This window comes from Cornus florida, unplaced genomic scaffold (genome assembly GCF_030987335.1).
Source record: "Cornus florida cultivar Cherokee Brave unplaced genomic scaffold, ASM3098733v1 CherokeeBrave_3.0.0_Hap2_Chr01, whole genome shotgun sequence".
Classification (NCBI taxonomy): Eukaryota; Viridiplantae; Streptophyta; class Magnoliopsida; order Cornales; family Cornaceae; genus Cornus; species Cornus florida.
Genome location: NW_026775571.1, coordinates 49,079,812 through 49,102,651, shown reverse-complemented (window position 1 = coordinate 49,102,651; position 22,840 = coordinate 49,079,812). Strand labels below are relative to the sequence as shown.

At 36.2% G+C, this 22,840-nt stretch overlaps 2 protein-coding genes across 2 annotated transcripts; one reads left to right on the top strand and one right to left on the bottom strand.

Moving 5' to 3' along the window:
* The first annotated feature begins 2,684 nt into the window (after window positions 1-2,684).
* Window positions 2,685-4,398, top strand: LOC132296222 (uncharacterized). Its single transcript, XM_059794436.1, has one exon. It carries the CDS (start codon window positions 2,813-2,815, stop codon window positions 4,196-4,198), a length of 1,386 nt encoding a protein of 461 aa, XP_059650419.1. The 5' UTR covers window positions 2,685-2,812; the 3' UTR covers window positions 4,199-4,398.
* Window positions 4,399-11,775: 7,377 nt separating this feature from the next.
* Window positions 11,776-15,233, bottom strand: LOC132296211 (BI1-like protein). The gene is made up of 4 exons (XM_059794429.1): window positions 14,890-15,233; window positions 12,586-12,699; window positions 12,306-12,463; window positions 11,776-12,213 (listed from the first exon to the last, which is right to left on the bottom strand). Exons 1-4 carry the CDS (start codon window positions 15,131-15,133, stop codon window positions 12,007-12,009), a joined length of 723 nt encoding a protein of 240 aa, XP_059650412.1. The 5' UTR covers window positions 15,134-15,233; the 3' UTR covers window positions 11,776-12,006.
* Between the last annotated feature and the right edge of the window lie 7,607 nt (window positions 15,234-22,840).

Genomic DNA, 22,840 nt, shown 5'->3' with positions numbered 1-22,840 from the left:
TCTCCAGTAAGAGAAGTACATTTGGAGAATGGTGAAACACCAATTTCTTTAATTGACGAGTGGTTAGAGGGTTTCCCACTCCCTAACAATTCCAACTTAAAATCTTCATAAGATGTTGAGAAAAGCGAAAGGAAGATAATGAAATTGGAATCGAAAAAAGCGCACACAACGATCAGTTGAATTACAGAAGAGAGGAAGACAAAAGAATAAATTAGGGCACAAAACAATGAAAAGGGGGAAAAAAGTCGGCGCAAAACAAAAGATAGAGAAAAGGAAAGACAGTCGAAGAAGGAATCAGAGAGAAATAAGAGGACAACAAAACAGGAAGGAAAAGAAATCAGCAATCGGAAAAGGCCGATATAAGAAATAAAGAGAAGACAAAAGTCAGAACGATAAAACAAAAAAAAAGAAAAAAAAGGAGGGGAGTGGATGGATGGAAAAGAGAAAATAAAATTATTGGAGAAAAATATATGGAAATCAAACCTGAGAGACAACACTAGAGGATCAAAGGATCAGGTAACACCACTCCTCGAGAAATCGAGCAAATCGCTGATCACAAAAACCTCGACAGTAGTGAGGAACAAGCAACCGGTTGATCAAGTTGGAGAAATAGATTCAACAACCAACAACAGCCACAAAACCGTCCCCAAACAGAAGATCAAAAACACGACGCTTGATAGAACAAGCAAACCTCTAATCACGGAGAACCCTCGACGGCGACGAGAATCCCTAAGCATGAGACCATTCCACAATGATAAACAAGATTCAAGTAGCCACTAATGCGCAGTTAAGACAAGACTTTGTTGAGTTGAGTTATCCATTCACGTTTGATCTTTCAATTAGGGGTCATCCCAAGTCACTATACAACCTACTCAATAATATTAATTACATATTTAAAATTTAAGTTTTATGTGGATTTGTATGTCACATACACCCTAAATGTCACTTTTCAGATATAAATGGCTATCTACTCCTCTGACTTCTTGTTGACTCACAAAAATACAGCCAAGTGACCCATAGAAATTGTTGTGTGGATGCACCCCTGATAGCCATTCTCAACAAAGCACGAGAACCCAACACCACCCCGACCCAACACCTCCATCACCACCCCCACTCAAAGACGATTAATATATGTCATCAGCCATTTTCTCTGTTTGTTATGCTCGTGGTGACTGCAAACGAAAACACTACGGGTGTGTTTGGATAGTATTAGTTATGAGAGAAAAGAAAAGAAAAAAAATGATAGTTTAGTGAGAAAAGAAAAGAAAAGAAAGGATAGGAATAATTTCTATTTGTGTTTGGATAGAAAGGGGAGAAAAGAAAAGATAGTTATTCTTGTTTGGATAAGATAGAGGAGAGAAAAAAAAAAGAAAGGATAATAGACATTATTTTTTTATCCTTTCATAATCACGGGACTTGAATGGAATAATAAATCTGTGTATTGATTTGTGGAGGCTAATTTTGGTATTAAGAGAAAGCAAATGAAAGATAGGGAGGGATGCTATCCCTCCCTATCTCTCCTTATCCCTCCCTATCCCTCCACTTAATTTACCCAAACACACACTACACTATCCTCTCTTTTCTTTTCTCTTTCTATCCCTCCAAATCAACCCTACCAAACACACCCTACATGCCGTTGTTCAGGAATAACAAAAAGTTTATTTATTTTTATACACACAACAAACACCAGCATCCCTCCCCCAAATTACACGCCTATACCCGGATATAACGTGCTTATGGATTGGATTCACCAACTTTCTCTCTCTGATCAACTTTTTAATTGTTGTTCTATATATATATATATATATATATATCATCTTCAATCCAAACAAAACCCTACCCTACTGAACCCTTAATCTCTTGGAAAAATCCATCGCGAACACAATCTGAAATCCAAACACCAATCGCAACCCCAAACGCTCAACCCATCCCACCTTTACCTTCAGAACCTAAGCCAGGAAACCCAACAGCGACAATAGCCACGCCGCGACTACCATTGTGCCTTCACTGGAGTCTTCCTGGATTGTCACCAATGTCGATCGCTGTCTACGGCCGATCATTGCCCACCGAATGCCTTAAACAGCCCCAAAACTGACAATGTGAATCTTCATCCTTCTGTCAGTGGCTTCGAGGATGCTTGGTTCGCTGTCAAATGGGTGAATTTGGAGTACTGTGAACTGGAAGAGGAACCCCTATATATATATGTTTGAGAGAGAAAGTAAAAGAAAGCAATTGTACATCCTCGACGCATTGACGCTTTGGATCGGTGAGGAAATCTGCGATTACTTGAGGGGGCACGCCGGCGATGACGATGGCGACTTGGACGGCGGTGGAAGGGGCGACGGGATTTGAGGACGAGGCAGGGTCCTCCTCGTTATCATCGACAGTCTTCTTGGGGGTGGATCATAACAGAGGCGCGTACCAAGACATTCGTATATACATATTTGTGTAAATAGATGGAGATATATGAAAGAGGGTGTGATTTGGAATATATAGGGGCATTTCTGTTATATAAGTTAATAGATTTTTTTTTTGTATTAAATTGTATTAAAAAATGGGATAAATGGATCAATTTGTCTTAGTTAATTTTTAAAAAGTAATGTGAATTGTAATTAAAAATTAAAATTAAAATTAAAATAGCACTATCCCAGCCATAATTGTTGGTGCTATTCAATTTTTAAAACTTCATTTAAGCTCTCTCTCGAGATATATATAAGTAGTATAGATAGCGATTTGATTTTCCTTCTCTTCACAGCTGCTACAATTAACTTTAAAAGAGGAGCCTCTCTCTCCATTTTCCTTCTCTCTTTTCATGGATTTCTTCAAAACCGTTTTCTCAGACGATCTGGAACTTCCTTCAGATTCCCAAACCACACCTACCTCACCACCCAAACCCCAATCGCATGATCACGATCCTCAACCAGAACCCTCATCAAACCCTAACCCTGATCTTGGCCCTAACCCCAACCCTAACCCTGGAATTTCGACCATAACCAATGCCTGGACCTTCGGCAGCAGCTTGATCAAAACCCTAGCTTCCAGATCCGAATCCGTCATCGAAACCTACCGTCGCGATCTCGAAGAGTTCGGCTCCGGTCTCAAGAAGGAGACCGCCGTCATACGCGGCGTCGCCAGCCGAGCCGTCAAGGACCTCCCGACGTCTCTCGAGGCCGGCGCAGCAGTGGCGCAGGAGTCCCTCGAGTCCGTCGGCCAGGCGATCGACGATTTCGGGAACTCCGTGTCTGTGATCATCGCTCAAGGTAAGGATTCGATTCTGGATAATGATTCTGATACCGATTCCTTTGATTCCAAACAAATTAGTAGTAGTAATGAGCACAATTTAAATTTGAATTCGAAACCCTACAGTAGGTTTGAGTCACAGGTTCGTGCGATTCAATGTGATATGAACACGTATTGTGAGGAACCAGAGGATTTGAAGGAGTACAATGAGTGGAAATTAGGGTTTGTGCTGGATGAGAAGGGTGAGGAGATTGAGAAGTTAATTGAAGAAAATGGAGTAATTGAAGAGATCTATAATGAGATTGTTCCGGGTAAGGTTGATCGCGAAACGTTTTGGAGTCGATACTTTTATAGGGTATATAAGATTAAGAAAGCAGAGGAGGCCAGAGCTAAGCTTGTGGAGAGGGCGATTTCGGGAGAGGAGGAGGATTTGAGTTGGGATGTTGATGATGATGACTATGAAGAGAGTGACGAGTCTAAGTCTAAGTTGAAGAGTGATTCGAGAAGAGAAGTTGAAGAGAAACCATCTTCCGGAAAGGAGGTTGAGAATTCTGTGGTTGAAAGTGAAGGGAAGGGTTTGAAAGGAGAAAATGATGAGAAGGGGGTTTCTTCCGAATTGAAAGGTGAGAATGTGGTTGATGAGTCTGAATCGAGTGGCAATAAACTCGAGGCAAAATCTGATGAAAAATTGGGTTCAGAAGGGAAGGCAGATAACGGCGGGTCTTGCAAAGATAGTGATTTTTCGGTTATTTCTACGCAACCCTCAATGCACGAGGAAGAAGAAGACCTGAGTTGGGATGAGATTGAAGACCTCGGGAACAATGATGAGATTAAGGTGACTGCAAGTGGGAGTCCAAATAGAGCTGATTTGCGGAAGAGGCTGAGTGTTGCTGAAGAAGAGGAAGACCTGAGTTGGGATATTGAAGATGATGATGAGCCTCTGCCTGTTAAGTCATGATCATTTATACATCTCAAGATAATATATTTTCTTGAGTCATTGTTTACTCTCTCTAATGGGAATACTTTTCAAAACTGTTTATTCTTATGATTTGATGGTAATCCATAATCACTTGGTGGCTTTGTTGTCATAATGTAAATGTGTTCCTTTTGTATCTATTAAACAAGCTCGAGCAATTATATATCCGTTTTATTATCATATTTCATTTGTTTACTTTATTATGTTAAGTGAAAATTTTTGGGTATGTGTAGACATGGATTTGCTTGATATCTTCAATGTGTTCATTGGGAAAGATTACTTGTTATCTATGATATTTCAAAACCGTGTGCTTGGTTGACTTTTTCCCTGCAATTTACTTGTGTTAGTGTTTTGTTTCATTGTCGTAGCATTTTCTAAACTGTTTTCTCTTGAATTCCCTCTTGAATTCCCTGATTTTTCAACCTAATGCGACATTCCGAGTGGTCATTTTCCCTTTCCAATTAAGTTTTCAGATCTTAATAGCTAGGTAATGATCTGCAGTAGACACATTGAAGTTATATGTTACATGATAGGAATCCATTAAAACTGTCCATTTGTGGCAGTTATTGTGCTATTCTTTGATTTGTAAATGAATTTGAATTTCCATTTCTTGATATTCAAACTTAATTGACTGTTTGCCTTCCAGGAAAGTCTTCTACATGTGCATTCATGTACTACTATAATGGCATGTTCCCTTTGATTTAAACATTTCTCATTCACTCTTGAACTTAGAAATTCTTCTCCATATGGGCATTACCAGCTACCTAGTTGGTCCTGCAGCCGGTGTGTCACAGGAGTCCCCCTCCGCCTAGTTCTTCACCATTTGTGGAACCTTTTTAATTCTTGTGCTTTTGAGTCCTCTTGTTCAAAGTATGATGTCATGCTTGAAGTTATTGGTTTTTATTAGATGTTCCCAGACATCTTGTCAGTGGCCAAATCTGGCTAAGAGCTTCTTTCTGCTTCTCATTTATCAAAATTGATCACTGCATTTCACCTTCAACTATTGTTGTGAGATTTATATATATCACTCACAAATGCATGAATCTTTACAGATAGGGCTTACTTGTAACAGTGTCGTATCCAAGAAACTTGTGTAGATTAAGTTTGTCAATAGATTTCTTAAATTCCAAATTAACTTGAAAGTATGATATAATCGAATTGTGATGATTAATTTTAAATTAACTAAGTAAAAAAATAAAATAAACTAAAGAACAATAATTAAATAAGATGTAAAAAAGAGAGAGAGAGAACTAGGGAAATGATTTCACCACTAACGTCGCACCACCAGTTAATTGCATCAATTTATTGGAGATATACAATATAACATGCAAAGGGAATAAATCATAGCTACAAGCACATATTAATTTAGTTATAAAATAATATAATTTAAAACTAAGTATGGACTATCTTCAATTGGTATAAACCATCGACCTATCTATTTTACTCTAGGGTGTAGCATGGTTTATCTTTTCTAGACATAATTCATCAAATCTCTAACATTATGTTAAGAGAAATACCATTGTGTAATCATCTCATTGACAACTACAAGAAGTGAATGAGTTGTGTTCAATCACAAGATTAAAATATTTAAGACAAGATAGAAAAATATATATAATTGAATTAGAACTCTAAAACCGATTCTTATTGAAAAGTCAATTAAAAATCCTATAGATTTCACAATCATGCATGATAAAAATTGTTATCCAATAAATAAATACAATCAAACCAGTGTGCTAAGTTAGGCCACATCACAACCTTAGCAAAGTGTTAGCCAAGCATGACTGGAGTAGAATTCTTCATGATTGAGGAAGACATTCACCGCCATGGATCGATCTCTTCTTTCTGCCGAATGCTCCTCTCTGATCTCAGCCTCAAGCTCCTCTGTATGATCCCTCAATGTTGTAGAGGACTCCTTTTAAATAATAAAAGATTCTCCCTAAAGTTCCCTTTTTTATATAAAAGACATACATAGAAATTCTGTCACATAAGGACTCCAAAATTCGTACAGACTTCCAACCCAATTTTGACAAGGTCGCATGTCATACCAATATCTTTTTCTGTGTAGGAGTGCGAATGTCCGAGTCCTGTGCTTAAAAGAAGCAGAGAATGGTTAAATACTGAGAATACAAGAAGCTTACCATCTGGAAGTCAAAATCTCTACAAATGCCTGTATGAATAATTTCAAGACCAACCATCAAATTTCCAGAGCAATAAATATGTTCACAATTCTTCAAAATTAGGATTGAATGAATTGAAGCCAACCTCGGTGGTGCTTCAATTAGCCGATAGATCCATCAAAACACCTAAGGGCATGGTTGAGGATATACTCATCAAAGTTAACAAATTCTACTTCCCAGTTGATTTTGTGGTTCTGCATGCATCCATGATATCTGACTGTTATTTTTTTCTCTTCTACTTACGTAAGTTAGGAACTCAGCCGACTAAGTTGGGAACTTAGTCTGCTAAGTTGGGAATTGGAGAGTGGGTTGTAATGATGTCAAGAGTTGTTTGTTGGATTCTAACATTTGCTTGTTTAGAGATTCCATCATTTACTTGTGCCACCGAGCACACTGTTGGAAGGATAATGAAAAACTAATCAAGATGGACTCAAGAATTGCATTATTTGGAGTCCAAATGAAGGAAAAAGGGCAAGACGAAGAAAATTGTAGCGGGAATTTAACTATTTTGACACTCCAGGAGAGAGATATAGCCAGATTACCAAAATGGGTTCAAATTACCAACTTTGGCGATAGTTTCGTTTTTGGAGAAGGATTTTTTCTTTTTTTCTTCTTTCCATTCTCATTAACTTATGACTTTTTTTAGACTATTTTTTAAATATAATTAGACTTCGATCTTCAACATTGCTCGGTCCCACAAAATGTAGTCTTTTAAAACTCAGCATCACTTGACTGATTTTACAATTAAAGCCTTGAAATAAATAAAAATAATAAAATAATGTAAAATCATAAATAAACTATTATTAAAAAAATAAAATATACAAATAAAAAGGCTAAAATGTATAACATTCAGCGCCTAACAACCACGAACCAACCTTTTAAAAAGCTTTCTAAATATATTTTCACATTCCTTGCTTGAATTAAAAGCATACTAGCCTTTTTGCTTTTTGCAAGAACAATGATGACACATATGCTTTAATTGAACTTCTTATGAAAGATGGGTAATAGTTTATTGGTATTTTCTCTACCTTTTTAATTGGACTCCTTATGGAAGATGGGTAGTAACTTAGTAGTAATATTTTCTCCAGCTTTTTAAGTGCAAGGTCAATGGTTTCCTCTCCTTTCAATTTGTGAAAGGTGGAGGGTTTGACTTTTGAGAGCCTCCCCAAGTGCAAGGTGGGAGTTAAAAAAAAAGGGTAAAATTCTCTTATTAGGTTCACATTTTTTTTTTTAATATATATATTTTTTCATAATTGGTGTTGTAATAAAAAAAGAAAAATAAGAATTAAAGGTACACAGCATACCCTCAGCAAAGGCCAATAAAGAAAAGAAAAGCTTTTTGGATTTTATTCAACAAAGTTAACTCATTAGGTTCTTGTACACACACACAAAATGGATTTTTTGGAAGCCCACTAATTATAAGACATTTAGTAATTTAGGGTGTGTTTGACAACTATATTTTGGTTTGTGTTTTTGCTTTGACCAGAAATAATGTTTATATTTTGAAGAATGTTTAATACTATTCCGAAGCATATTTGGTAATGTATAGTTGTAAGATTTTTAGAAACAAAATTATGAAAATTAGTGCAAGTTTGAAAAATTAAATGACTAGTTAAAATGATAATTTTAATTTTTTTTTTTTTTTTAACAATGTTTTTGATTTAGCCTCTTTTTCATAATTGTTTTGATACCATTCGAAGCAGAAACAATTGTCAAACATGCCCTTAGTGTCAAAAAAAAGTTGCTTCCTGGTGCTGGGTATGTCCCAGTGATGGCTTCATCATGTAGTGGTGCGAGTCGGATCTCACGTTGAATATTGAGTGGATCTGGCATGGTCGAGTTGGATATCAGTGGATCCGGAATTTTGGGGCCGTCGATTACTTTACAAACAACTCAATAACATTGAATAATTCATGGGTACCACCGAAGAGTGTCAACCGTACAAGAGACCAATTATAAATCAAGATTAAATGGTGTCAACTTATTGATGGACAAAATCACTCTTTTACTTATTCTATAAATTTGTAGATAAAAATTAAATAAAAACATTTTTCTAGGACTTGCATAAAATTATTAAAATATTTTTTTTTTCTTAGTTTGTACTCACACAATCCCTCTAAAGAATTGTTTACATTTTTTCGAAAGTAATAAAATTAATTTTTACTGTCAATATACCTTTTTGGCTTTTTTTAAAAGAAAGTCTCAAAATGCACCAATACGATACTTTTATAATATATGTTAATAAAATATATATATATATGTGTGTGTGTGTGTGTGTGTGTCATTTTTATTGAATTTTTTAAAACCATTTAGCAGAAGTAATTACCTAATTATAAATTTTAAACTGGTGTTATTGTTAAAAAGGTTTAGTAATTATACCTTTACAAAATTAATAAATGATAATATAATTAAGGATGAAATAAATAAAAATTCATACCTTATAACATTACCAATTATGATTTTTTTTTTAAAATAAAAATAAAAATGAAATGAAAGTTCTAAAATAATGTAAAAATAAAACAAAATACAATGGGGAGAGTCAGTGGCAAAAAAAAAATATGATAAATTTGTGAAATCATATTAAGGATGGAAATGAACCGATTTGTTCATTGAATAGCTCAGACTCGTTCATTAAGCAAAAGAGTCGATCCTGAATAATGTTGGGCTCGGTTCGCGTAGGCTCATCACAGAAATTAATTTTTGCTTGTGAACATAGGCTCTTAGGCTTGTATATGTTCGTGAACCATAGGCTCATATATAGGACGGAGCCAATGTAGGCCCTAGGGGGGGCACATGCCCCTAGCCTGGCCCCGCCCTCTACAATATATTTGGTATTTTCTTGATTTTTTTTTCCATATATATGAAATTTTTTATACTTGCCCCCTAAATATTTTAGTTTCTAAAATTATCTTTTAACTTTTTCTTTAATTTCTCTTTTATTCTTCTAAATCCTTTAATTTCTTTAAAAGAAAAAAAATCAAATTTTCCTTCCTCGATGGAAATCTAACTTTTTCTCTCTGCTTTTTTTATCCTTTTTCTTTTTCTACTTTTTAAAATTCTTCTTTTTAACATACATATTAGAATAATTTTCTTCTTTTATATTTTATATTTTATATTTGTCATATTATATATATAGAGGCTCCTTATAGGGCTAGATTATATTTGTCTCTATTTTTTTACTCCGTATTGAAAAATTTTAATATTTGGAAGTATAAAATAAAAATACAATAATTTAATTAAGCTGGACCACATCGCGAGGGATGTATTCTCGGTGCTGCTGACGTATCAATAGATCGATCTAAAGCGGGAATAAGATTGCTGATCAGAACTTGATCTAAGTTGTGGTAAAAAAGATGAACAAATAAATCTGGATTTTCTGGATCTATGATGAAACCAGAGGGAGATGGAGGCATTCCACCCTTCTCCACATTCGAATTGTTCCAAACAGAAATGGAGATTTGGTAGGATATAATTTCAACTTTCGACTAGTGATTTGGGGTTTAATTTGGCGATCTCTTCAATTTGGGAAAAGAAAAATTGGGAAGTATCATCAATTTGGAATTTTTTTTTATCCTCTCCTTCCAAACAGAGATCGCGATTTTGTATGGATAGGATTTCAACATTCAACGATTGATTCGGGTTCAATTTGGTGATCTCTTCAATTTGGAAAAATAAAAAATAAAAAATGGAAAGTAAGATAAATTTGGAAATTTTGTTTTATTTATACATCTAACAGTTTTTTAACATTTGGTGATAATTAGGTAGCAAGGGCAGCTTCGTCATTTTAAATTTACAGCCTGTGCATTTGATGATCACGCTCCTATTTAGCCGGATGAATCAAACGGAACCTTGCCGGTGGGAAACTTTTGCAACAATTTTGATAGTTTTAGGGGCTAATTGTAATAATAAAAGTTCAGGGGAGTTTTTAGGGAGAGAGAGTAAAGTTCAGGGGGTTATTTGCACTTTACCCTTCTTCTTTTTATGTGTGAATGCAGCAAGTTGGTTATTAACAAGGTATGCATATTAATGACTTGGCATGCCCGACTTATCCAACATCTATTTGGAGTGTATCTAGTTTGACCCGGGAAAAGCCTCGGTTTTTAATTACTACAGGTACGAAGTTGTTGTTGGCTTGAACCGAACCGGACCATTTTAAACGTAACGGCTAAATCCGGTTTTTGTAATCAACCGGTTCTCTTCTGAATTTGGAATTCACCAATATATATTGGTGAGTCCAATCCAAAAGCCGTTGCACGTAATAGTATTGTAACTTTTTTAATTATTGCAGTTTCTAAGCTGCTGCTGAACTCGAATCTTGGGCCGTTTTCAATATAATGGCGTGTATTTCTATGTATTGATGAGTCAGACATTACCCGGCCCATGTATTTCTATGCATCTATGAGTCAGAACATTACTCCACCTAGTTTTGATAGATGCGCTCATGTTCTAATCTCCAATCCCTTAGTTTGCTAGGCGTTTCTATAACCAATCGATTTTTGTATGATAGATATGTTCGTGTTCGAAAATCCCCACTCCAGACTTTTTTATGATGGATATGTTCGTGTTCGAATCCCCACTCCCTTAGTTTGCCTGCATTTCTGTACCCGGTCGGTTCTTATATGAAATTGGAACTCACAATGAGTCTCCGCCATTCCAAAACCATCATACTATATGGGAATCATTCCAGGACCATTGCATTTAACTTAAACCCTACTTCATTTAGCCGCATTGAGAGTACTATTTTTCCTGTAGTGCCTTCATTCTAAGACACGACAACGAATATTAACATATAAAGATCTTCTCAAGAGCAAAGTAAACCAACCTTCTCCGTGGTTAATTAACACATTTGTGGAATTAAAGTAGAGCTTGGCTAGGCAATATTGATTAGAACAATGGTACTTTGGCCGATAGCTCGGACCTAAAACCCTAGCCGAAGGACTTTTGTCCTTTAGATATTGTTTCAAGTGAACCAAAGGTAAATAAGGCTTCAACTAGTGTTTTAGGTCAAACAAATCAGCCTGAATATCAATTTCCTATGGATTATGGAGAATAAAACCTGCATTCCATGTTAATGAAGTTTTCCCATCCCCGGCATTTATCCCCAAAAAGCCAAACTAGGAGTAATAACAACGCCAAACTGACAGCCCATTCTCTTCAGTTTCAACCACAATTAACCTGTTGGGCAGGCTCACAAGTCCTCCCAGTATACATATACAGCTATATGATTCCTAATAATTTCATACCTAAAAATATATTCTGTCCAGAAAATTAGTTCATAAACTGATCACAAGGTCGAATAGTTGCCTTGTGCTTTGTGTTCATGCAGAATCGCAGTCAAGTAGTAGTTTATTTCTTAAACTGCACAGTAAGATGCAAAGAAGGTGAAAAAGAAAATTCATTCAACATTAACATAGGCAAGCAACCGCAAAAACAGCCACTCAAGTGTTAGATGTGCAAGACTTAAAATCACAAACGTATTGTTCAACAGTAATATATGAGTGCAAAGGGAGAGATGCATATCATATCCACAGAGGTGTTTAGTTATGGAAAAACGTCATATTAACCGAATGATAGTTTCAGGCAAACCGCAGGTAGGTAGAGTGCACCATAGAACTAACTGTCTGACTGCCTGAGCACTCGCAGAATGGAAAGGAACAGGTTCAGAAGATCCAGATAGAGAGTGACTGATGCCCAAATGTACTCGTCATATGTGAATCGCTTGATCAGGTTATCCGTGTCATAAACGATGTACGCTGAGAAAACTATAGCACTGAGTCCACCATATATAGCAACAGAGGTAGACCCAAGCGGGAAGAACATCTGCAGAATATTTCAAGATTCACTAGGTTAGATGCATGTCGTCGTAATTGGATAGCAAGGAAGAATTTTATTTTGGAAGGGGGGATTTTAACCTGTATAAAACCGGTTAAGAGGAGGACAATAAGGCTGGTGAACAGAATTGGTCCAAGATAGCTGAAGTCCTTGCCCCTTTTAGAAGCCCAGAAAGTGTAGGCGGTAAGGGATGAAGCCACTGCTGATGTTAAAATCAAGGCTTCAAGCACAATTTTTCCTGCAAACTCCCAATGCAAAAAGAAATCAAACAGTACTCAGTACTAAAAAATCATAAAATTAGGGAGAACTCATGCAGAAAACAAATCACCCATCTTAAGCTATGAGGAAAAGGAGACCCACCATCTGTATTAGCACAGCTTACGCCAACGGTGAGACTCAGACACACAGTAAAGAGTCCAAGGAAAATCAAGTTCAGTGGATGTTTTTGCTGATACACATACATGGGCCACAACACTGCATAAAATTCAGGTTCATTAGTAAATCATGGCTAACATGTAGCTATCTGATAACCATCCACAAAAATTCAAAGAAATAATTCGTACACAACCCAGTGAGATAATGGCTGTTACTAATAGAAACATTGCATACATAATGTCCATGCATTTGTTTGGACATTTTACTGCTATATTACTCAGGATGGTCTATTTTAATGCTTGGGCACATTGAATACCATTATTTCTCTTTCATACCTCCAAACCATAGTTGCACTTTTTGTCTTTTTTTTGTAGCAATATATCGATAAGCTATATCTACATCAACATAGGTAAATTTTTCACTGGTTATTATGCATTTACTTTCCCAGGTACTAGATATATTTTACATATATTCCCATTCCTGAGAAACATATATCAAGTCTAAAAGCTCATCCATAAAACAAAATTCAGTATGAAATTTAAATATACAAGTATAGAATTAATCCTTGCTAAACAGAAAGAACATTAACAATATCATTCACCCCAAAAAGATTTCATACAAGACAAGAGAAAGCATGAATGGATTTTAAACAGATTCAAACAAAATATTTCCCGTACTTCACATTGAAAAAAAATAGAAATACCATTTTGCTGCTGTTGCTAATATTATCAAAATCATTTACTCGCTATTACATAAGGTACCAAGGTAAATCAGACCTCAGACAAAAAATTAAGATAAAGGCACACTTCTTTACAGTTCCACTGCCAGTGAAAAGAAACTACTTGATACTAAAGAAAACCCAAATTGATCTTCTTTCTTATCAATGACTTTTACAACTGACTTTAATACAGTACCATCCTAGATTTATTGTTTTATTTTTTTTTTTCACCAGCAAGAAACTGAAATCAGATCAAAGTACATCACCTAGAGAATTAGAAACTATACACTCAGGAAATTCATTTGTGAAAACTACATGAAATTTATCGCCCGCCATAATATCAGCTACCCCATTTGCCTCTCATGGTACATAAACCAGTTTAAAAGATTGCCATTGCTGAAGCATGATTTAATCTCTTCTATCACAGTGGACAACAAAATGGAACAAGCTCCATTCCCATTCACAGCCTTTTCGAAATCTCAGAATCTGATTCAAATATCAGATCCATTAGACCAAAGCCTCTCCAACAGTACTGTAAAGGATATTGCAGAAAAAAAGCATAGCTGTTTTAACAACTATGCCACAACTATTTCGAACAACAATCCCACCCCCTGCCTCCAAGGAATTGACTTTAAAAAAACCATGCCGTGGCTTTATCCAAGAATAACTGGATGAAGAATCAATTGAACCTATAACAAGATTTCTTGGAACCTGTAAAAGAGGTATCCACAACCTCCATAAACACCATACAATGTGAACCAACTATTCTTGCAATCTCAGTGGCATCCCACATCTGATTCTTGAAAATCCAGGTATTTCTAGCCGTCCATAATTGCCAACATACAGTTGCAGCCAAAGACTTTTAACAGCATTTGGTTTCAAATTTATATACTAGAGTTATGACTTAACTATTAGTACTACACATGCATTAATCAAGAAAACAAGATCAAGAATGAGTTATCTTATCAGTTGTCTTTCTTAGTAATGAGAATCTTGATGCCCGAGTGTTGCTATTTTAATTTTACTAAAAAAAATTTAATGCAGAAGTGCAGGGGAGGGTGAAGGCAGGGGAGGGCCTAGCTGATGATGTTGATAGTCACCAACCGACTCTCCAAAAAGTAAAAAAATAAAATAAAATCAACACAAACAAGGAAATTTCGTATTTTCTCGTCTGCGAAACATTTACTAAAGCTAAGATATGTAGGAAATGATATGTTTTCCAATGTATATACATACATATATATATAAGAAAATGTATATAAATATACATAGAAATAAATTTTACTATTTTATTATATAGCAATTCGGAGAAGAAACTCAAGAAGAACAGCATAAAAATTATAAATCTAAAAAGAAAATGAATAATGATCGAAACCCAAAAGATCACATCTGAAATACAAATCAGGGCAAACCCTAATTGCAATTCAAGAAAATTTTCAAAACTCCCTCAAGATAATGATCGGTCAAACAGCAATTGAGTAGATCATCAATAGAAAATAGAAAGAGAACAGGAATATAATTTCAGATACGCACTATATATAAATGTATAATTTTTGAGATCTAGGGCTTACGGATGAAGGGTAAGAACATGAAGAAAAGCAAAAGGCCAGGGTTTCCTCTGAGGAGTTCATTGACGGGAGAGTAGAGAACGGTGACGGAGGAGACGACGGTGGTGAGGAGGATCTGGGCGGAGAGAATGCCGTAGACCTTGCGTATGAAACCCCATCGCAACTGGTTCTCGCCATAGCCAAGACCTGGGTACAGAGTCCCCTCCTCTATGTCCCCCTTCGAGCTCACGCTCGTGAACCCGTACATCTTTTCTCTTTCTTCTTGTTTTCTCTCTCTACAAATTCTTCTTGTTTCCTCTCTCGATCGCAAATATCTCTATCTATATGAATATAAGGTGGTTGTTCTAGTAATAGCTGTATATATATATAATGACTTTTATATGAAGACGCGTGAAGGATGGGGACCTTTTTTTACTCATTCAAAGACTCTGTAAGAATGCATATAATGGATGCGACATTATACCAATACGACCTTACATTAAATTTAAAATTTAAGAAAAAACATGAATTCGATAAATTATGATATAAAATAAAAATTGATTTATTATTTATTATACATGCAAAAATTATTTTAATTAAAATATCTTATGATATGATGTCACCTTGGAGTCAGGAAAGTTTATTTCGGGACAGGGGTGGCTACATCGGATTAGACATTAATACTAATTCGGTCCGGTCTTAACGAATTGAAAAAATCTTAATCTCCCACTTATCCATGGATTAACAGATCGGATATGTAGAATAACGGATTGGATCAAATATGTGGGTTGGGATTTTCTTAAAGCTCCGTTTGGTTAGATGGAAATAAGTAAGAAAAGAAAAGATATAGAAAGTGAATGAAAAGAAAAGTAAATGAAAAGAAAAGAGATTTTCTGGCATTCATTTGGTTAGCATGAAAAATTTATCAAGAAAATTATAGAAAAATATTAGTTTGATGGTTTGGATAGCATGAAAATGAAAAGAAAGTGATTATACATACCAAAACTACCCTTTGAAAGAAAAATCAAATATTTTACCATATATATATATACACATACATTTCCATACACATACAAAAATGACTTGCATTAATATACCAAATTAAAAGTTCAATGATCTTTCAATAAAACATTCATGGAATAAAGTTTTTCCATCAAAATTTAAATAGTAGCACAACTACTTGGGGAGAGTTTTCAAATTTTATTGTATATTCGTTTATATAGAGAGAGAGAGGTGTGTGTGTGTATATATATATATCATACTATGTTTTGTCTCTTATATATATTGGATACTGTGTATATATTTGAAACAAAAAAATGGTTAGATGTAATATTGATCTAAGGCTATTAAACTCATTATTTTAAGTATGATTTGGGATTATGAGGGGGCTAGAATTGCAACATAAAACAGAAAAAAAAAAAAAAAAAAATTATATTTAGAAGGAGCAGTTTTATACAAATTATCATTGATATTTTGTATTAAATGTATAATTTGCATTGCTAGAGAAATGTTGAGAGAGGATTTACCTTTGGAGAAAACTTTGCAACGATTAAGTTATGGGTAAAATTGGAACGGCAAATAAATAAGGGATTTTTTACGCGAAAATAAGGGTTTGTTTGTTTAGTGTGAAGTAAAAAGGAAAAGAAACGGAATATTTTTTTAATTTTTTGGAGTTTGGTTACCTAGAAAGAGAAAATTTTGAGAAAAGTGGATTCCCGTATGGGATAAATTTTCCTAAAATATTTCTCTGCATAAAACACAAGAAAGTTTACTTTCTCGCTCGAAACTGTCATTTAATTTCTAAATTTCCTATTAAGCCCCAATTGAATTGTTTCTCCAATTTTTTTCAAAGAGGTTATTAAGTTAGGCCATCTATATAGTAGGACACATATTTGGATTCATCATATCTAATACCGTCGTTACCTAAATTTTTTTAAATTAAATAAAGAATTGAATAGTAAAATTATATTAGCTTTAATTTTTACCAATATCTCAATAGATATATGAGAAGACATGAATGAGAGTTGGATAAAAATTAAAATAATATTTATTTTTTATTATCTATACAGTTTTGAAACTTAATAGAGTTTTATACTCAATAATATGTGATTTTTGTATAAAAAAATTTGCATGGTTCATGCTCATAAAATATGGGAGTGGACCGATAAATTATGCATGAACCAAAAATTATTATGCATTACCTTTAAAATGTTACTTTTGCATGACCAATTTTATCCTAGAGTATTGTTATTTAGTGTTTCTTTGAGGGACTTGCAAAAAATATTATATTTAATATTCCAATAAAAACACGAGTATGTTATGATAAATGAACTACATTCTACATATGAATATAAATAATTATTATTTAAAACACAAAATAAAAAGAATTTGATAACTAAAATCCAGTCCTCCGATCCTTAGTTTGTTTTAATTTAAATATGAATATAAATAATAATTATTATTATTAATAATCCATCATTTTACTATTTATTTGTTAAAATTTAATATAAATAATTAAGTATAAAGAGGATTCATCTAACACAAAATTAATTTATTTTTAAGTATTTGAAATCATGAGAGTAGTTTTGGTAAGTAAATCATTTTCTTTTTCAGGTTATCCAAACTAGCAAAATAATATTTTCCCACAACTTTCATGAAATTTTTTCCTCCTAACCAAATGCATGCTGGAAACTTGATTTTCCTTTCTTTCACTTAACTTTCTTTCACTTTCACTTTCCATCATACATTTCTGTCTAACCAAACAGACCCTAAGGGAAAAATTTTGGGGGAAAAAACTCAAAACGGGAATCTAAATTTTTCATTACGATTCTCTTTCTATCTATCCAAACTTTAAAAATGTTCTCTTTCCTTTCTTTTCTAGCTGTTCTACCTAACCAAACAAAGCCTAAGGGTTTGTTGGTTAGCATCAACTAGCTGGAAAGGAAAAGAAACGGAAAATTTTTAAATTGTTTTGTAGTTTGGTTAGCGTGAAAATGAAAGTTTTTAGGAAAGTGATATTCCCGTGATTTCCCTCAAAATGTTTCCTCAGTAAAATACTCGAAAATTTCAGTTTCTCGTGAAAATTGTATCATTATAGGTTAGTTTTCAATTATACCCTTGTCAATTATTTCTCTTCCTTTTTTTTTCAGACTCACAAAAGTAGCGAATTTTTTTTATATAAATTAGGACTCCTAATTATATTACAACTTGCTAACTATTTAAATTAGGACTCCTAATTAAGTTACAATTTTCTGACTCTTTAAATTAGGACTCTATATATGTGCACACACATATATTTTTTAAAACAATTATTTATATTTTTTATTATGCTTGTTGCATATAAGGATAGTTTTGGCATATAAATCATTTTCTTTTCACTTTTTTACTAACCAAACTAATGAAACAATATTTTCTCACAAAAGTTTTATAAAAAAATCATGTTAACCATATGCATGATAGAAACATAATTTTCTTTTCTTTCTTCACTTTCTTTTTCTTTCTCTTTCCACCATCAATTTTCGGCTAACCAAACGAACCCTAATAGCCCAATATTGTTATTTTTAATCATGGCTCAGTAGAAAAATTTTCATTTGTCAACATTAATTCATATATTTAAATGATAGAAAATGTTATACTTCACAAATTTGTGATTTTATTTTGAGTTAGGTGGCTGCTTATTTGTCAGCTTATTTAGTTGATTTGTATATTTTAGAATGAAAATTTTTAATATAAGAAATATTTTAATATAGGAAAAAGAGAAAAAATAGCAAAACTTATAATTATAGAATCCAAATCCAAACTCTAATACAATTTAATAATTTGAATTCAATCTTGCCCTGTATATATCTTTTTTTTGGGACTCTTTCTATTAAATTTTTAGGACAATATTATCCTTTTTAAACTTATGTCCCAAAAAGAATGTTGCTCTTTAGGAATCTAACTTTTTAGAGAATGAGCTTTTGTATTTTTTTTATTATATTGATAGTTGTGGAGGGAAAAAAACTCCCTCCAATAAAAAGCGCACACGTCACCACTACCCATATCTACATTCCAATGACATATAAGGTCCATCATGCTCAAGCCCAAATTAAGGGTATTTACAGCCCAAGATCATTGTTATTTATCCTCTAACCTCCATCAAGGCCGAATCAAGAAGTCATCAGCCCAGCTTGTTAATATTTAACATCTGGTATGTTACTCAAGCCCAGCCGGATCAAAATATGTTCAGCCCAGTTATTCAAGAATGCACAAGTCCTACCAGTTGAAGGATTTACTGTAGAAGGAAAATTCTGAGATAGGAAGTTCTGTACAAGGCAAGTTCTATGTACGGAAAATTAGACAATGGAAAGAACTCTATTAGTAAAGAATGTTTATATAGAAAGAATTGGAGGGCAAGCAACGCGAGTCCTACCATAATTTTGCAATCTTTTGTATATAAATAGAGGCTAAGACCTCCAATAAAGAGATCAAGCAATTTACGCTTCTCTATACACTGTTCTTGTTTATTTTTATTGTTTTTTGAGTGAGTTGTTTTATTTTTCTCAATCATTATTGGTTGAGCGAAATTTTGCACCTACACTTTGGCGCCGTCTGTGGGAAACATATAAAAATATACTCCCACTTGTTCTTCAAATCAAATCCTTAGTCGTATCTGGAATGTCAAACGGGGAGTCAGCAATGAATCAACAGATATAATTGATGCAAAAGATGCGAGAGGAGTTCTTGCACCAATTTGAGACACTCCGGCAAGCAAACGATACGAGTGTCGTCCAGATAACTGCGCTTCAGCAGCAGACTCATACGCTGCACACGGCAATGGCCAGGCTAACGCCACAACCACCACCAGGCGATGCTGCAGCACAACCCCCACCCAGAATTTACCTCCAGGTCACGAGCCTCCAGCCAATGGGACACCACCCAATGGGGCTCGACCTAATGAGGTTCAGCAAAAGCAAGGGACGAGGTCCGAGGCGGTTGCTTCGAATAATCTCCCGCGTCGCACACAAGACGAACAGGCCGAGTCCAACCATAGGCTTACGGTATGGTCCAATGGCGTTCCAGATGGCGCACGCGTACAAGATGCCTTCGACGAAAAGAAGCTATTAAGAGTTCAGATACCAGCCGAGATGGCTAGAGAGCACAAGAACTCCTTGGTCAAGACCCCCTTTACTGACGAGGTGTACCTTGTGGAGAGACCAAAGAAGTTCACTATGCCATCCTTCACCCAGTTCGATGGGGCAGGAAACCCCTCTCGGCATCTCGATCATTATGCGCAAAAGATGGCACTGGACGATCATAACGATCCGTGGATGTGTAAGGTTTTTCCTACCAGTTTAACCGGAGCAGCGTTAGAATGGTTTAGGAATAGGCCACACAAGTCTATCCCTGATTATGAGACCTTGTGCACTATGTTCTTAGCCCAGTATTGCGGAAATAAGAAGCAGAAGAAAAGTATCGCCAGCCTTTTCACCATAAGGCAAAGGAAGGGAGAAACTCTGCAAGATTTTTTATCCAGGTTTAACATGGAGGCCTCAGAGATAGCAGATTGCCACCCTGCCATGGCAATCGAAACATTTAAGTTGGCAATGATCCAGGGAACCAAGTTTCACACATCCTTGGTCAAATATTCCTCCCCCGGATATGCAGACTTTGAACGCTACGGCACAAATCTACATTCGGTTGGAGGAAAACGTAGCCCACCGTGCACAACACGCTACCCTCGTCACAGTGGAAAACAAGTCTCGAGAGAAAGCTACGAGCACAAGGATGCAGAAGGTTCCTCATACCGCCACACAAGTCACCCAAGCGTCTGAGAAGAGGCGAAGGACAGAGGACAGGCTTACCCCTCTCCGTACTACCTTGGCGCGCCTATTCCAAGAGAATAAGACGAGGTTCGCAACTCCTCAGCCCATGAAACAACCCTTGGAGCAGAGGGACAAAAGCAAACATTGTGCGTACCATAGAGACTATGGGCATACCACCAATGACTGCAGGTCCCTTCAGCGACAGGTAGAAAGCATGATAGCGAGAGGAGAGTTGGTGGAGTATCTCGCCACGAAGGAGCACGTAAAACCTCGGGAGGTTAACCCTCGACGGGTAGAGGGCGGTCAAGTAAAGGTTATCCATGCTATACACGAAAGGTCAGAGGATGATGAAGAGTCTAAAGAGTTGTACAGATCCAGGCTGAGAGAGGCTCATAAGTTACGAAGATTGTCTTCGGTAAACACGGTTGCACCAAGCAGCATCAACATTGGATTCAGTAACAATGATCTTTCTAGAGTCCAGCGCCCGCATGAGGACCCCTTGGTCATCAGCCTCCTGGTAGCGAATTATATGATCAGGAGAGTGCTGATAGATCCGGGAAGTAGCGCCAACATCATTACAAAAACAGCTTTTGATCAGTTGGGGGTTTCACCATCGTCCATCAGGCCAACTTCCAGCCCCCTAATGGGATTTGATGGTACTAAGGTGAATCCGCTTGGGGTGATCGATTTATCCGTTACTGCAGCAAAGAGGACTCTGAAGGAAAACTTTGTCATGACGGAGATTCATCCATCTTATAACCTCATTATGGGGAGAGGTTGGATCCATCGTATGAACGGAATCCCCTTTACCTTCATCAAGTAATGAGGTGTTTGTCCCCAGATGGCAGGGAAGTCATCGACCTCTGGGGAGACCAGGTGGCTGCAAAAGAATATTACATGCTAACGCTACATGAAGCAAAGAGGGCGTCGAAATCACCTCAGTTAGAGGCGAATCCCAAAGGCGCAATCAAATAGCAGTTACAATATCCTCTGCCCAAGTATCTCAAGGCAGAGGAAGAAGCCGAGGCTGAAGCACCTACCGAGGAGTCCCTCGAAGCTATAGAGGTAGTCTTCGGAGACCCTCAGAAGGTCACCTACATTGGCTCATCTTGCACAGCCGAAGAGAAGGAAGCAGTGATCAGGGTTATTCGGTGCAATTCAGATGTATTTGCCTGGGATCACTCGGACATGGTGGGGATCGATCCTATGGTCTCATGCCACAGTTTGAGGGTTAACCCAGAATTCAGGCCAGTCAAGCAGAGGCACCGACGGTTCGCACCTGAACGGAATCGCATAATAGCCGGGGAAGTAAATAAACTATTACAAGCAAGATTCATTCAAGAGGTGCAATACCCACAATGGCTCTCAAATGTAGTAGTCGTTCAAAAGAAGAATGGGAAATGGAGGGTATGCGTAGATTATACCAACCTTAACAAAGCTTGCCCAAAATATAGCTTCCCTCTGCCCAAAATTGATCAAATGGTGGATGCTACGACAGGTTATGAGAGGCTCACATTCCTCGATGCATACTCCGGCTATAATCAGATTCCCATGAATCCTGAAGATGAGGAGAAAACCGCTTTCATTACAGAGACAGGCACTTACTGCTACAGAGTGATGCCCTTCGGTCTAAAGAATGCTGGAGCCACCTACCAGCGACTTGTCAATAAAATTTTCAATAATCTGCTGGGGAATACAGTTGAAGCCTATATCGATGATATGGTGGTCAAAAGTATACGGAAAGAGGACCACCCGAAGCACCTCCAGGAGGTCTTTGATACTCTCAAGGGGTACAATATGAAGCTGAACCCCACCAAGTGCTCCTTCGCCGTCTCATCAGGACAGTTCCTCGGGCACGTCGTAAATAAAAAAGGAATAGAAGTAAGCCTAGTTCAGGCAAAGGCACTCATACAGAACCAGGAGCCAAAAACTCGCAGGGAAGTGCAAGTTCTAACCGGCCGAATTGCGGCTCTCAGCCGGTTCATATCCCGATTATCTGATAAGTATAAACCTTTCTTTGATGCTATTCGATCCAAAAGCAAAGATATGTGGGGACCTCAGCAGCAGGAAGCTCTCAATCAATTGAAAAGCTACATGACGATACCCCCAATCCTTTCTGCTCCAACGCCCGGAGACACTCTCATCCTGTACTTGGCAGTATCAGCTGTAGC